The 15,489-nt window shown below is 45.1% G+C and overlaps 1 protein-coding gene across 3 annotated transcripts in view; it reads left to right on the top strand.

The window, feature by feature from the left end:
- Positions 1 to 10,546: 10,546 nt before the first annotated feature.
- Positions 10,547 to 15,489, top strand: part of LOC139572293 (thrombospondin type-1 domain-containing protein 4-like) — an 86,117-nt gene continuing 81,174 nt past the window's right edge. For 2 of the 3 annotated variants that reach the window (XM_071394954.1, XM_071394955.1), the window contains exons 1-2: positions 10,548 to 11,115; positions 12,586 to 12,649. In XM_071394954.1, the coding sequence (XP_071251055.1) occupies positions 11,093 to 11,115; positions 12,586 to 12,649 (87 nt within the window). In that variant the 5' untranslated portion in view covers positions 10,548 to 11,092. Of the gene's footprint in view, positions 11,116 to 12,585; positions 12,650 to 15,489 lie in introns of all 3 variants that reach the window. The other variant, XM_071394956.1, reaches the window with a different exon arrangement.

The raw sequence follows: 15,489 nt of genomic DNA on the forward strand, positions 1-15,489 counted from the left end.
TCTGTGTGTGCGTGTGTGCGTGTGTGTGTGTAACTGACATTATGGACATGGTCATGTTAATGGGGCTGGTGTGTGTAAGTGTTTAATTGTGCAGTACTGGTTGGAGAGACATCCATTTTAGGAGTCTTATCAGGGTTTTCAGGCAACAGCTGTGATTGGTTGTTAATACTCAAATCAGCTCAGCCCTGTTACGTAAGACTGTCATCACTACCTTTAAAAGACTGGAATAAGAAAGGCAGGATACGCAGGGAGCGTGGGGGGATTTGACTAAAATAGGAGAGGGAGCCCTGTGTTTAGTGGAAACAGGAAAGGCAGAACGAAGGTCGGAAGGTTTGAAGTTTTTCCCTCTTTTTAATTGAGAGAGGGAGCGACGGAATGGAAAGGACATGAGTCACAACAGTGACAGAACAGCTAGGAGAGACAGGGAGGAGGGGGGGTCACAGATCAAACAGACTGGACAAAGAACCTCTTCAACAAAACGGCTACTGGCCAAAGGCGGCGGTTTTGTGTGCTTAGTTCTACGCAAGCACTTCACTGCCGAGACAGAAAGAGAGGGAGGCCGATAGGAGTTGAATTGGGTTCAGGCCAGGGGGCTTTTGGTGTGTATCGGTCCCTAGAGCCAGACACTGTAAGTGGGGGACCAGACCGTGAGCATTACCAGAGGAGGAGAGGTTGGACTTGGCCCCACGTTCCAATCACACAGATTAACGGTCAGGCGATTTAGAACAGGCCAAAGAATGAAGCTTATATCCAATACGCAGGATAAATGCCTTATATTCCTTGTCCCCCTCTTGAATGACTTCCTTTCTCTGAAATGATTAAAGTCGGGGAGTTGTTTGGTCCGCTAAGTGTTCCACAGTAGTTCCAGAGTGGTGACATGGACCATTAGTATCAGTGAACATTCCCAAAACCATTAGTTACTGATAACTACAAGCCCATCAGTCGGTCACTCCCCTCCTTACAGCATTCCTTCCCCCTATCTCTCTCTCTCTAATCTCTTTCTCCCTACTCTTTCTCTCACTGTACTCTCTAGTTGCTTTCTCTGAACACACAAAACAATCCTTCATTTGACAGTTCGAGTCGCACAGAGTTCATTCTGAAATTATTTTTAGCCAGGGGGTTGAGAGAGAGGTGGGTTGGGGGCAGAAAGAGAGGCGGACCTTTTGACGTTAAAGACAATAACAAAGGGAGCTGCTGAGGGAGGTATAGATCACGATCTCCAGTCCTAGGACTGCCTATAGGCTACAATGTAACATGTCAATAAGGCTATAGGAGGATGAAATTAAATAATTTGTTTAGGGGGTAGTTTATATATATATATAGTAGGTAGCCTACAAGTCCAGGCAGGTACATAAATGACCCAGGAGGCATTCCAAATGGCACCCTATTCCATTCGACATGTCCCAAATGGCACCCTATTCCATTCGACATGTCCCAAATGGCACCCTATTCCCTCCGACTTGTCCCACATGGCACCCTATTCCCTTTTGACTTGTCCCAAATGGCACCATGTTCCCTCTGACTTGTCCCAAATGGCACCCTATTCCCATTTGACCTGTCCCGAACGGCACCCTATTCCCATTTGACCTGTCCCAAATGGCACCAGGCTCACTCCGACTTGTCCCAAATGGCACCATGTTCCATTGACCTGTCCCAAATGGCACCATGTTCCCTCTGGCTTGTCCCAAATGGCACCACGTTCCCTCCGACTTGTCCCAAATGGCACCATGTTCCCTCCGGCTTGTCCCAAATGGCACCATGTTCCCTTTGACCTGTCCCAAATGGCACCATGTTCCCTTTGACCTGTCCCAAATGGCACCATGTTCCCTTTGACCTGTCCCAAATGGCACCATGTTCCCTTTGACATGTCCCAAATGGCACCATGTTCCATTTGACCTGTCCCAAATGGCACCATGTTTCCTTTGACCTGTCCCAAATTGCACCATGTTCCCTTTGACCTGTCCCAAATGGCACACTATTCCCTATGTAGTTCACAGCCCGGTGGGTTCTGGTCTAAAGTAGTACACTATAAAGGGAATAGGGTGCCATATGGAACACACTCCAGTTTCAGGTCATCCTTTCTGTGGGAGGGAGGCCGGGAGGCAGGGTGACCGTGACCAGAGGAAGTCAAACAGAACGGTGGTGTGACGTCCTCATGGTGGTATTGTTCTGTTCTGCTGGTTTCACTGAGAACCTGTCAGACAATGATTGGTGGGACGGGGACCTGAAAATAGACCCCTGTGCCTGGACTCCCTTTCCCCTCCACCTCTGTAAAAAGAACCTTCCTGTATTGTGTGTATGTATGTTTAACTATCCTTGTGAGCACCAGAAGTCCTTGCAAGGATAGTAAAACAAGGAAAATTAATTTTGCCGGTCCCCATTTTACTGGCACCCTGAGGAAAAATACTATTTTAGGCTTAGGGGTTAGGTTTAGGGTTACAATTAGGGATAGAATTAAGGTTGTTAGATTTAGGGTTAAGATTTTGGATGGGAAACAATTCTTTGGTCCTCACGGGGATAGCAATGCAATAGTGTGTGTGTGAGAGGGAGAGAGAGAGTTTGCTGCCAGGTGGACTGAGAGTCCAGCCACTGAAAACAATAACAATAACTTTGCAGCAAACAGTGACAACAACCTAGCAGTCTAGAGCCCTCTCTCTCGCTCTCTTCTCTCTCTCGTGTGGGTGTGGGTTTGCTGGTAATGTTTGGATAGGGGTAAGCCAATTAGTGAAGGGAATATTATTATTATTTCTGACGGGTGTGTGTGTGGTGGATGGAAGACACACACAAACACTTAGTTGGAGCGGTATAGCTCACTGTTACACGTTCCAGTTGACCAGCTTCAGTCCCTTGAAATGAATTCCTCATTGAGAAACAGACTGGGGGAATAAATCAGCTGTAAGGATTCTGCTGGATATACACCAAACCATGGGCCCACCCGCACTGATCACTAGACACACACATAGAAGCCAACTCCCCTCTACACCCCCCCACCCCCCCAATATTTCCCAACTTCTGTCCTGATCTAGTAGTTGAGGAGGTTTTCTAAAGTCTTTATTTGATCCAGTCGTCTCTCCCAGTCAGCTGGTCGTCTCTCTAATCCTCCTGTGTGGACTTCACACCTTTCACTGGAGCTGTTTCCATCTGGCCCTGCATATACAGTGCCTTGCAAAAGTATTCACCCCCCTTGGCATTTTTCCTATTTTGTTTCATTACAACCTATAATTTTAATTTATTTTTATTTGGATTTCATGTAATGGACATAAACAAAATAGTCCAAATTGGTGAAGTGAAATGAAAAAAATAACTTGTTTAAAAAAAAATCTAGCACGGAAAAGTGGTGCATGCATATGTATTCACCCCCTTTGCTATGAAGCCCCTAAATAAGATCTGGTGCAACCAATTACCTTCAGAAGTCACATAATTAGTTAGATTGCACACAGGTGGACTTTATTTAAGTGTCACATGATCTGTCACATGATCTCAGTATATATACACCTGTTCTGAAAGGCCCCAGAGTCTGCAACACCACTAAGCAAGGGGTACCACCAAGCAAGTGACACCATTAAGACCAAGGAGCTCTCCAAACAGATCAGAGACAAAGTTGTGGAGAAGTACAGATCAGGGTTGGGTTATAAAAAAATATCTGAAACTTTGAACATCCCACGGAGCACCATTAAATCTATTATAAAAAAATGGAAAGAATATGGCACCACAACAAACCTGCCAAGAGAGGGCAGCCCACCAAAACTCACAGACCAGGCAAGGAGGGCATTAATCAGAGAGGCAACAAAGAGACCAAAGATAACCCTGAAGGAGCTGCAAAGCTCCACAGCAGAGACTGGAGTAGCTGTCCATAGGACCACTTTAAGCTGTACGCTCCACAGAGCTGGGATTTACGGAAGAGTGGCCAGAAAAAAGCCATTGCTTAAAGAAAAAAATAAGCAAACACGTTTGATGTTCACCAAAAGGCATGTGGGGAGACACCCCAAACATATGGAAGAAGGCACTCTGGTCAGATGAGACTAAAATTTAGCTTTTTGGCCATCAAGGAAAACGCGCAAACCCAACACCTCTCATCGCCCCGAGAACACCATCCCCACAGTGAAGCATGGTGGTGGCAGCATCATGCTGTGAGGATGTTTTTCATCGGCAGGGACTGAGAAACTGGTCAGAATTTAAGAAATTATGAATGGCGCTAAATACAGGGAAATTCTTGAGGGAAACCTGTTTCAATCTTCCAGAGATTTGAGACTGGGACGGAGGTTCACCTTCCAGCAGGACAATGACCCAAAGCATACTGCTAAAGCAACACTCGAGTGGTTTAAGGGGAAACATTTAAATGTCTTGGAATGGCCTAGTCAAAGCCCAGACCTCAATCCAATTGAGAATCTGTGGTATGACTTAAAGATTGCTGTACACCAGCGGAACCCATCCAACTTGAAGGAGCTGGGGCAGCTTTGCCTTGAAGAATGGGCAAAAATCCCAGTGGCTAGATGTGTCAAGCTTAGAGACATACCCCAAGAGACTTGCAGCTGTAATTGCTGCAAAAGGTGGCTCTACAAAGTATTGCCTTTGAGGGGGTGAATAGTTATGCATGCTCAAGTTTTCAGTTTTTTTGTCTTATTTCTTGTTTGTTTCACAATAAAATATATTTTGCATCTTCAAATCAAATAATACAAACCCCCCCAAAAATGTATTTTAATTCCAGGCTGTAAGGCAACAAAATAGGAAAAATTCCATGGGGGGCGAATACTTTCGCAAGCCACTGTAGCCAGTAATGGATGCACCCTCACACACTCTCACACACACACACAAACACACATGATCTGTGAAGGTTTCATGCCCATGGAGGCATACACACACACACACACACATATTTACGCTTGCACACACACAAACCCAATGAAAGTGCCAGGTCTGGAGAGGCCCTGCATATAGCCATTAATGGATGCACCCACACACACACACAAACACACACACACACCTCGGTACAGTAAGGTACAGTTCTAGCTCTGGCTTCACTTTGCTCTCAAATATGTCTGCTATGTTCAACAACACACAGCTGACCTGATTTCCTATCCTCTTCTCAGCAGAGAGAGAGAGAGAGAGGAGGAGGAGGAGAGATGGAAAGAAATAATGATTTGACAGGAGCAAGGATCGAAGTTGAAAAGAGTGTGTGTGTGTCCGTCGGCCCGCCTGTCTCTTCTTTCCAACCACCCTGTGAGAGAGGCGTTTGGTTTATTTTCTCTCCCCAGCGTGGTGAGATGATGCCAAGAGGGAGAGCGAGTTCTCTTCTCAGTTCAGAGGAAGGTGAGGAGGCGAGGAGGCTTGGACTAGTTTAGGAGACGACGAGAATAAACCTGCTTTCTGCCTCTTTATAAATATTTACTGTATGACTCCTCTCGAAGCAGCTAGCTGGAGGTAAATTCCGGCTTTATGAAAGAGACAGAAAGAGCGAAGTGGAGGGTTAAGGAGCGAGAGAGAGAATGAGAGATAGAACTGGAGAGTGAGAGGAGAGCGGCCATCGGTTTTGAATTCTGCTGTGTGAGCTGGTGCCAACCTGTGTGGAAAGCCCTCGTGTTCTGACATCTGATATTTCTCATGTCGCTATCCAAATCACACTCGTGGCTGGAGACACTGGAGATTTATGTGCGATTAGAGGGACAGAATAGTGAGAGAAGACAAAATAACACAGACCTGCACAAATAACACACCTGCACACACTTGCACCTGCATATTTAACCTTTGACATAATATAACCACATTTGTTGGAGGTAAAAACAGGAGCAAGTGATCAGTGTGTGTACAAGTGCTTGTATGAATGCTACAGAATATATTAGATGGAAATGTGTGACATCGACCTAAAGAGGGGGGACATTTTTGAGAAGGGGAGGGAGGGGGACAGAGCAGAGAAAGAGAGAAAGTGGGAAACAGTTTTGGAGACTGATCTGACTAGTGGTCTGTCAACGCTTCACAGTGAACTTCCCACTATGTCCTTCGAGCCAACCAAACCACATCAGAATGTCCTAGCCCAACCAAACCACATCAGAATGTCCTAGCCCAACCAAACCACATCAGAATGTCCTAGCCCAACCAAACCACATCAGAATGTCCTAGCCCAACCAAACCACATCAGAATGTCCTAGCCCAACCAAACCACGTCAGAATGTCCTAGCCCAACCAAACCACGTCAGAATGTCCTTCTATGCTTCATATGCTATTATATGACTGGTTAAAACGTATGATACTATACGTCCTCAAAGTGTTATGATATGGAACGACCGCAATTCCATTCATGATGTAACCTAACGTAACATATCATACTAAATTAAGTGTCACAGATTTACATACAGAATAATATGAATTGTTTGAGACCACATTGCATTTTCACATGCCTTGTCTAGACAAACATTCTGATGTATTGAAGAGCTTTGTTGTTGAGGTTGTTGACTCAGTACAGTAAAGTGTCAAAGAAAGTGTTGGTGCAGCATGTTTATCACTTGACCATTAAGCCAAGATGATACAGCAATATATTCCAATCCTTAACATGAAAATCTCCTAATCCATCTCAGAACCATTCTTGTGAGCACAATTTGTAGGAGCTTAATTTGACCACTCTTTTGTTGCTGAGAATTTTTTATTTTTACCTTTATTTATTTAGGCAAGTCAGTTAAGAACACATTCTTATTTTCAATGACGGCCTAGGAACAGTGGGTTAACTGCCTTATTCAGGGGCAGAACGACAGATTTGTACCTTGTCAGCTCGGGGATTCGATCTTGCAACCTTTCGGTTACTTGGCCGACGCTCTAACCACAAGGCTACGCTGCCTCCCCAAATGCAGATCAGCTTTGTGATTTACATAAATTCCCTTAAAACCCACACTAACACATGGTTATATATCAGTATTGAACTTTTCATGTAGTCTACTTTTGGCCAGCCAATAGCCTAACCACTGATCAAGCAACATTATGCACTAAACATTCAAATCCTGTTGCTGCAGGATTATTTTTGCTGTGACAATATAGGTCAAATTAAGATCCTACGTCTGTAGCTGGGTTTTGAATCTTCCCATGCAATCCCCCCTTGGTGGGTGTGAGAGTTAATGTGGAGTTAATGTGTTTATGTGGAGACAGACAGAGAGAGTGGAACCACAGGAGGCTGCTGAGTGGAGGACAGCTCATAATAATGTCTGGAACGGAGCCAATTAAATGGTATCAAACACATGTATTTCATACCATTCCACCGATTCCGCTCCAGCCATTTAACACGAGCCCGTCCTCCCCAATTAAGATGCCACCAACTTCCTGTGATATACACTACCTCCCCTCCTAGCCTTCTCTCACCTGCCAAAAGACCACCCATTCTATTGGCCACCTCACTTACTGTCCAACCTCACTTACTGTCCAACCTCCCTCCCTCCCTCCCTCCCTCCCTCCCTCCCTCCCTCCCTCCCTCCCTCCCTCCCTCCCTCCCTCCCTCCCTCCCTCCCTCCCTCCCTCCCCTCTTCTGTTCAGACTCAGCTATTCTTTCCTTTCCTCTTTTCCCACTCTGTTAAGAATACACAGTCCTCCTCTTTGATCTGTCCATCTATAAGATGCCTCTGGAATGGAACAAATATTGACTCCATCTGACCATTATTTTTTACATTATTTTGTGTTTTATGTGGTACACTGAGGATATTTTTGCAGAATTCTACATGCAGAGTCTCAAATTGGTGTCTTTCCCATTTTGTGAAATCTTGGTTGGTGAGCGGACCTCAGACCTCACAAACATAAAGGGCAATGGGTTCTATAACTGATTCAAGTATTTTTTGCCAGATCCTAATGGTATGTCAAATTTGATCTACCTTTTGATGGCATAGAATGCTCTCTCTCTCTCGCTCTGTCATTCATTCTTTCTCTACCCCCTCTTTGTCACTGTCTCCCCCTCTTTTACCCCTTTCTGCCTCCGCCCTCTAACGTTGGGCCCCTTTCTCTCTCTAATTCATTACCCCTTCTCTGTGTGTGTAGTATAGTATTAGGTCAGCCTTCCCCTGGGTAAAGGTTTATATAAGACTCTCCATGCCTGTTGATATGGCTGCCTGTCTAGACCTTGAGCCTCTCTCTCTCTCTCTCTCTCTCTCTCTCTCTCTCTCTCTCTCTCTCTCTCTCTCTCTCTCTCTCTCTCTCTCTCTCTCTCTCTCTCTCTCTCTCTCTCTCTCGCTCAATTCAACTCCAAGGGCTTTATTGACTTGGGAAACATGTTTACATTGCCAAAGCGAGTGAAATAGATAATAAACAAAAGTGAAATAAACAGTAAAAAATGTACAGTAAACATTACACTCACAAAAGTTCCAAAAGAATAGAGACATTTGAAATGTCTCTCTCTCTCTGTCTCTCTCTCTCTCTCCTGGTCTCAGAAAACCTCATTAAACGCAGCACTCTGGCAATGAAAGGGTCAAGGGTATGTGGCCAGAGTAAGAATGCCCGAGGTGTGTAGTGTCTATGTGTGTGGGTTGGTGTGTGAGGTAGCAAAGGGGTGCAGAGGTAGTTAGAGGGTAGTTAGGGCGAGGGGGTTATTGTTCCCCTGGGGTGGAACTGCCCCAGACCACAGTGCTATTACTCACTACAGCCACCCGAGACAAATAACAGATCTACAGTTATATACAGCACACACACACACCCTCTTGTGTGATATGGTGATTGCTTGCTAATCAGGGCTGTGTGGTTGGCTGTGCGTGTCCAACAGGTCCCACACTCTGGTTACTGCCTCTGAGATACAGGAAGAGGGATGGAGAGAAATAGAGAAGAGAGAGAATAAGGGACAGCCAGTGAAAAATGCAAAGTAATGTTGATAATATTTCCCATTTAGCTTAGTTTTGTTTTGTCTTTCATACCAGGTCATGTGTCTTCTCAAGTCATATTGACACTGGTCTACTACCATTGCTTTAATGTATTGTTGTTCTGATTAATATTGTTGTTGTAGTTGTTGTTAATGGTAATCCCATGTCCACTACTACTATTATTATTACTGTTGGTCCCACCATTTATTTATATATAAATATATATATATTTTGTATATATATACATATATATTTGATTTTTATTTTTCGATATGTATACTTTGACAATTTAAGTAATAATGAACTTGCCATGTCAATAAAGTCAATTGAATTGAATTGAATTGAATAATCCAGAGGAATATAGAAAAAGGGAGAAAGGGTCAGGAGGGTCAAGAGAGAGAGCGAGAACAAGAAAGAAAGGGAGAGCGATGGAGAAGGGCACACAGCACTGGAGAGATTACCACGGTGACCACACACACAACCTGTTGTTACTCTTTGATAATGGATCAGTTCTGTTGAGTATCAATACGACAGCAGGTCTTTCACACACTCTCTAATACAGTGTAGTTAGTTACAGTATAGGCTACATCCTGTGTACTGTGTGTGTGTGTGTGTGTGTGTGTGTGTGTGTGTGTGTGTGTGTGTGTGTGTGTGTGTGTGTGTGTGTGTGTGTGTGTGTGTGTGTGTGTGTGTGTGTGTGTGTGTGTGTGTGTTTATCCTCATCATTTCATACAACAGAATGTTAGTGTGACAGATGTAATCATAAGCCAGTTGTATAATGTGGTGCAGGCTTTAGATTGGTTTAGAGCAGTGTTTGATGTAGCTAATCTCCATCACCATCTCTGTACTGTAGTCATGTTGTGTTTCTGCTGGCCAAGAAAAGCACACTGTCCTCTGAGACCAGTAGCTCTGTGTATCCTCTCTCTCTCTCTCTCTCTCTCTCTCTCTCTCTCTCTCTCTCTCTCTCTCTCTCTCTCTCTCTCTCTCTTTTTCTCTCCCACCCTTCCCTCTTCCCCTCTAGTGTTTAACTCATAAACCTGTGGCAAACGCAGCCGGAGGCAGTGACTATTCACTCAGGCCAGTCTTATCGGTGTTTGCAGACAAACAAATAATGTCACTAAACTTAGTGCCGCGCCAGTTCCAGTTATGCTTTTGACCCGAAAATCATCGCCACCCCTCTGCTCCTCAACCGCTCCCCCGCCACTCTCTCTCTCTGATGTGGTACCGCGCGGGCTGCGCTTTGGGTCCACTTGTATTATCGCCCCTCCAGATTTGGAACGCACTGCGGTCAATGGCTTCCCTCGGGAACGCTCGCGCGCTGTACCATGTCGCTTCTATTCTTGATTAAACCGGTTATAAAAACGGGTTGGGACCGATGCATGCCAATAACAAACACATCAAGAACTAAAACATCCACAAAGACGGACATTTCAGAAGTTAATAACAATAAACTATGCGGGTGTGTCTGTTTGGTCTGTCGACTATTCTCATAAGATATTTGCATGATTGATACAGTTCTGTGGAAGGATTCAGCCCCCCTAGTTCCAATAGACCTACGTTTTATAGTCAATGTTGTAAAACAATAGTCTTGAATTGTTTTAATTTAATTTATTGGCTCTAAAACAATAAGGGGGTTGCGTGCGCGCCACGGGGTGCTACTGTCAGCGCTGCCAACTCTGAGCTCCCTGAGCAGTTGTCAACAATGAGTTGATGATTATTAGTGATCAGAACAAGTCTGTACAATAGAACATTCTTATAGAGGGTTGTTGTGCAACTCAGAAATCGGCTCTCGGTTACTCAATTATAGATTAGTCAGAGTGGTGCCCGCAGTTTGGTGTGTGCGTGTGTGATATGGAAGGGAGAGAGAGAGAACGATGAGAGAGAGAAACAGAGAGAGAGAGAGTTGTGTAATCTGTCCATTTTGTATCGCTCTTTTTCTCCCCTTCAGGCCCCCCGGCTGCCAGACGTCACACCAGTTTAAAACAAGGACAAAAAAAGTTGTCGGGTGAACGAGAGAAAAAAAACTCTGAAACCCTTCCCCGATCCGAATCCAGGGAGGAGTGGGTGAGTGTGACAGAACGAGGGGGACGGAGAGAGAGAGCACGCGAAGGAACCCTCTCTCATAACCACACAGAAGACACAACGATTGTTCTGACTATCACCGAAAGGAACGGATAATAACTCACCCCGGGAATCAACAAAAACACATATACGGTGGTCAGAAAGTCGTTACCGGAGGGGGAATACTTCAGGGCGAGGCCACCGAGAGAATGCGTCTCATGTTTCTGTGCAGGTAAATTGGGGGGACTCTACTGACCGATAAGTTGCTCCACGCTTTCATGTGTGCGAAAGGTTTCTAACCAAATTGTATTTCAATGGCGATGTAGCCTACAGTAAGTGTAGTAGTGTACAGTAAGTATATGTTATCTACACGCATTTAAAACTGTTGAAAAGTCAACTGTTGTGAATAAAGATCCCGTGTGTGCTATAGCATATAGGTGAAGCGTACACGCGCATGTGTTGCGTTGCATGGGCACGATATGTATAAGGAATTTTCCCTCGGGCTGGGGTTGAGGTTAAAACTCACTATGTCTGGGCAGATTTAGTAACAGTTCCCACTCTCCCTCCCTGTCCACCCTCTCTCGCTCTCTCTCTCCGTTTTTATTCTACAATGTGCCACTGTAAAGAGAAACGTGGACGCGGGTAGGGGGTCGTTAGTTCAGGCTGAGCGGATCTGTTGTGTCAGGCTGTGCGGGACCTTTGTCTGTGGTTTTGGGATAATTGTTTAGTCTAGTGTGGGCCTGGGGACTGTGGGGAGGGTTTCAGTCCGAGGGGAGACGGCGGCGGTACACACATTGGAGAAACTGCACCAGTCACAGCGGTCACATGTGGCCTGCGGATTTGTGATTGCGGTGATGTTATTGGATTGTGGTGTGTCTTCACAGTTCACACAATAATTGTGTTGGTGCATCTCAAATTATCCACTTTAGCCCAGTGCGCATGCGTCCGCGTCCTGAGTTTGTGGCTATATAAAAGCACTTTAAAGGAACCTATAATCATGTGACCAACATAAACCAACACCAAAGCCGCAGGCCCCTCTCTCCAAGTCTCAAACTATTGAAACAAATGTACATGATGAGTTGGGATTGCGAGTGATTGCGTTTGGATGTGGGCTTGTGTGTTTAAAGCCACAGGGTGTGGACAGGTGGGAGGAACAACACGGCTGATGTTTGGACGCATTAGTTTGTTTGCGCCTTCTCGGCGCGGTCAGATTGATTGAGATGTATACCGCTGAACCGCTGCTGAACCGCCAGGTCAAAGAAACAGTTATTCCTGAATTCACACGCGGCGCCGGGAAAAAACGACTCATAGTGTGCACCTCTAACATAGCAAGGTCAGGAACATTCGAAAGAATGTCAACTGAACTGCTGAGAGTTAGTTTTACAGTATGTCCTATAATGAAAGAAACATTACGCACGGTGCTTTTACTCATGATAGAACGTTTATTAAACAGCTACTAGACAGGCTCTGGACTGTTAGGGAAAGAGAAGTATGTGTTGACTATTAAATTATATCGTTTATGAAGCTACTGAGGCGTTTTGATAGTCTTAGGATATAAGGATATACAGTGCATCCCCATAATACATCCTCTGTTAGGAAAGTCATCATATCTGCTTCTGTTTACTAAACCCCTCTTCACTCTTCCTCTCTATCCCCCTCATCGTTTTATCTCCTCTCTCTCTCTTCCCTCCCCCTCTCTCAGGATTTATGTGCTGTGGGGTTTTGTGGCAGTCACATCCTCTCTGACCAAGGCTGAGAAGAAAAAGGTGAGTAGTGGTTTTACCATAGTGATGGTGATTCGAGGCGATTAGTGTCTGTAATCGTAGTTTAGGGTCCTGGTGGATTAGCCCATGAAAGCCTGTAGTGAGTGGTGCACCATCTCACTGTGTGAGCACCAGTGGTCAGTTCTGGCGCCGGGTCAGTGGTCGTGAGTCAGTAATGGTCTCGGCTCTGTGGTAGCTGTGTTTTTGTGATGTCACTCATTACCCAAGTCCCCTGGTGGCGGAGTGGTCCTCTGACACAGAGACAGAGACAGGTGTGGCCGTTATTTGACCTATTGTAGACCTGGACATGCTCAGAAATAAAACACACACGCTCGCACGCACGCACGCACGCACGCAGGCACGCACGCACGCAGGCACGCACGCACGCACGCACTCACGCACGCACGCACACACACACACACACACACACACACACACACACACACACACACACACACACACACACACACACATACACATACACATTCTATGTCCATATACCTACTATTACATACACATACAGGCATGTACGCTCTTTCTCTCAGAGTGGTGGTGCGCAGACTCATGTTCTGGTTTTTGCTGAATGGAAACTTTTGTTCAGGTCTTTCTCTAGATGTTCTGCTAACCAGGCACGAACTCACACACACACACACACACACACACACACACACACACACACACACACACACACACACACACACACACACACACACACACACACACACACACACACACACACAGAGCTCTGAGTTATGAAATGAGAAACATTTAAACAGATCCACAGAGGAACACATCAAAGCCTTGCCTGTTACACACGCACATGCACACATTGCGCGCTGCGTTCAGCATGCCAGGCCAGAGCTGGCTGTGCCACAGCACTTCCACAAGGCCATCCATCCATATTCCACACAGTTGATGATTTTATTCCTCAGTTCATAAAACTGCTTTAAAGCTACTGCCAGCATAAGTGAACTTAGCTTAGACGTCTTCTATTTCCTAGCCCGCTGAACAACATCCAGGGATTCTGGCATTGAAACTTTGACACCAATTGAAGGCAGATTTGCTGAGGCAGGGGCCAACAGAACTAGAGAGGCCTGTCTAGGAAACACTTGAATATGTTTGTTACATGTTTACTACATGTTTATCCAACAAGCTCTCACAGTCTCACGTCAGAATTAGACGTTCATCCATGTTTCTCAAACGTCAAACTTCAAAGTGTTTAAGGGTAAGTTTATTTTTATTTAAAAAAATGTTTTATTAACCCATCCTCCCCTCTTAGGAAGACAAACATATATATATATTTTTGTACAGCTTTTCTGCTACGTATACATACATTTTACATATACATTTTACATACACATTTTTCATACACATTTTACATACAGTGGGGAGAACAAGTATTTGACACACTGCCGATTTTGCAGGTTTTCCTACTTACAAAGCATGTAGAGGTCTGTAATTTTTTATCATAGGTACACTTCAACTGTGAGAGACGGAATCTAAAACAAAAATCCAGAAAATCACATTGTATGATTTTTAAGTAATTAATTTGCATTTTATTGCATGACATAAGTATTTGATATATCAGAAAACCAGAACTTAATATTTGGTACAGAAACCTTTGTTTGCAATTACAGAGATCGTACGTTTCCTGTAGTTCTTGACCAGGTTTGCACACACTGCAGCAGGGATTTTGGCCCAGTCCTCCATACAGACCTTCTCCAGATCCTTCAGGTTTCGAGGCTGTCGCTGGGCAATACGGACTTTCAGCTCCCTCCAAAGATTTTCTATTGGGTTCAGGTCTGGAGACTGGCTAGGCCACTCCAGGACCTTGAGATGCTTCTTACGGAGCCACTCCATAGTTGCCCTGGCTGTGTGTTTCGGGTCGTTGTCATGCTAGAAGACCCAGCCACGACCCATCGTCAATGCTCTTACTGAGGGAAGGAGGTTGTTGGCCAAGATCTCGCGATACATGGCCCCATCCATCCTCCCCTCAATACGGTGCAGTCGTCCTGTCCCCTTTGCAGAAAAGCATCCCCAAAGAATGATGTTTCCACCTCCATGCTTCACGGTTGGGATGGTGTTCTTGGGGTTGTACTCATCCTTCTTCTTCCTCCAAACACGGCGAGTGGAGTTTAGACCAAAAAGCTCAATTTTTGTCTCATCAGACCACATGACCGTCTCCCATTCCTCCTCTGGATCATCCAGATGGTCATTGGCTAACTTCAGACGGGCCTGGACATGCGCTGGCTTGAGCAGGGGGACCTTGCGTGCGCTGCAGGATTTTAATCCATGACGGCGTAGAGTGTTACTAATGGTTTTCTTTGAGACTGTGGTCCCAGCTCTCTTCAGGTCATTGACCAGGTCCTGCTGTGTAGTTCTGGGCTGACCTCACCTTCCTCATGATCATTGATGCCCCACGAGGTGAGATCTTGCATGGAGCCCCAGACCGAGGGTGATTGACCGTCATCTTGAACTTCTTCCATTTTCTAATAATTGCGCCAACTGTTGTTGCCTTCTCACCAAGCTGCTTGCCTATTGTCCTGTAGCCCATCCCAGCCTTGTACAGGTCTACAATGTTATCCCTGATGTCCTTACACAGCTCTCTGGTCTTGGCCATTGTGGAAAGGTTGGAGTCTGTTTGATTGAGTGTGTGGACAGGTGTCTTTTATACAGGTAACGAGTTCAAACAGGTGCAGTTAATACAGGTAATGAGTGGAGAACAGGAGGGCTTCTTAAAGAAAAACTAACAGGTCTGTGAGAGCCAAAATTCTTACTGGTTGGTAGGTGATCAAATACTTATGTCATGCAATAAAATGCAAATTAATTACTTAAAAATCATA

The sequence above is a fragment of the Salvelinus alpinus genome, chromosome 4, assembly GCF_045679555.1.
Source record: "Salvelinus alpinus chromosome 4, SLU_Salpinus.1, whole genome shotgun sequence".
Classification (NCBI taxonomy): domain Eukaryota; kingdom Metazoa; phylum Chordata; class Actinopteri; order Salmoniformes; family Salmonidae; genus Salvelinus; species Salvelinus alpinus.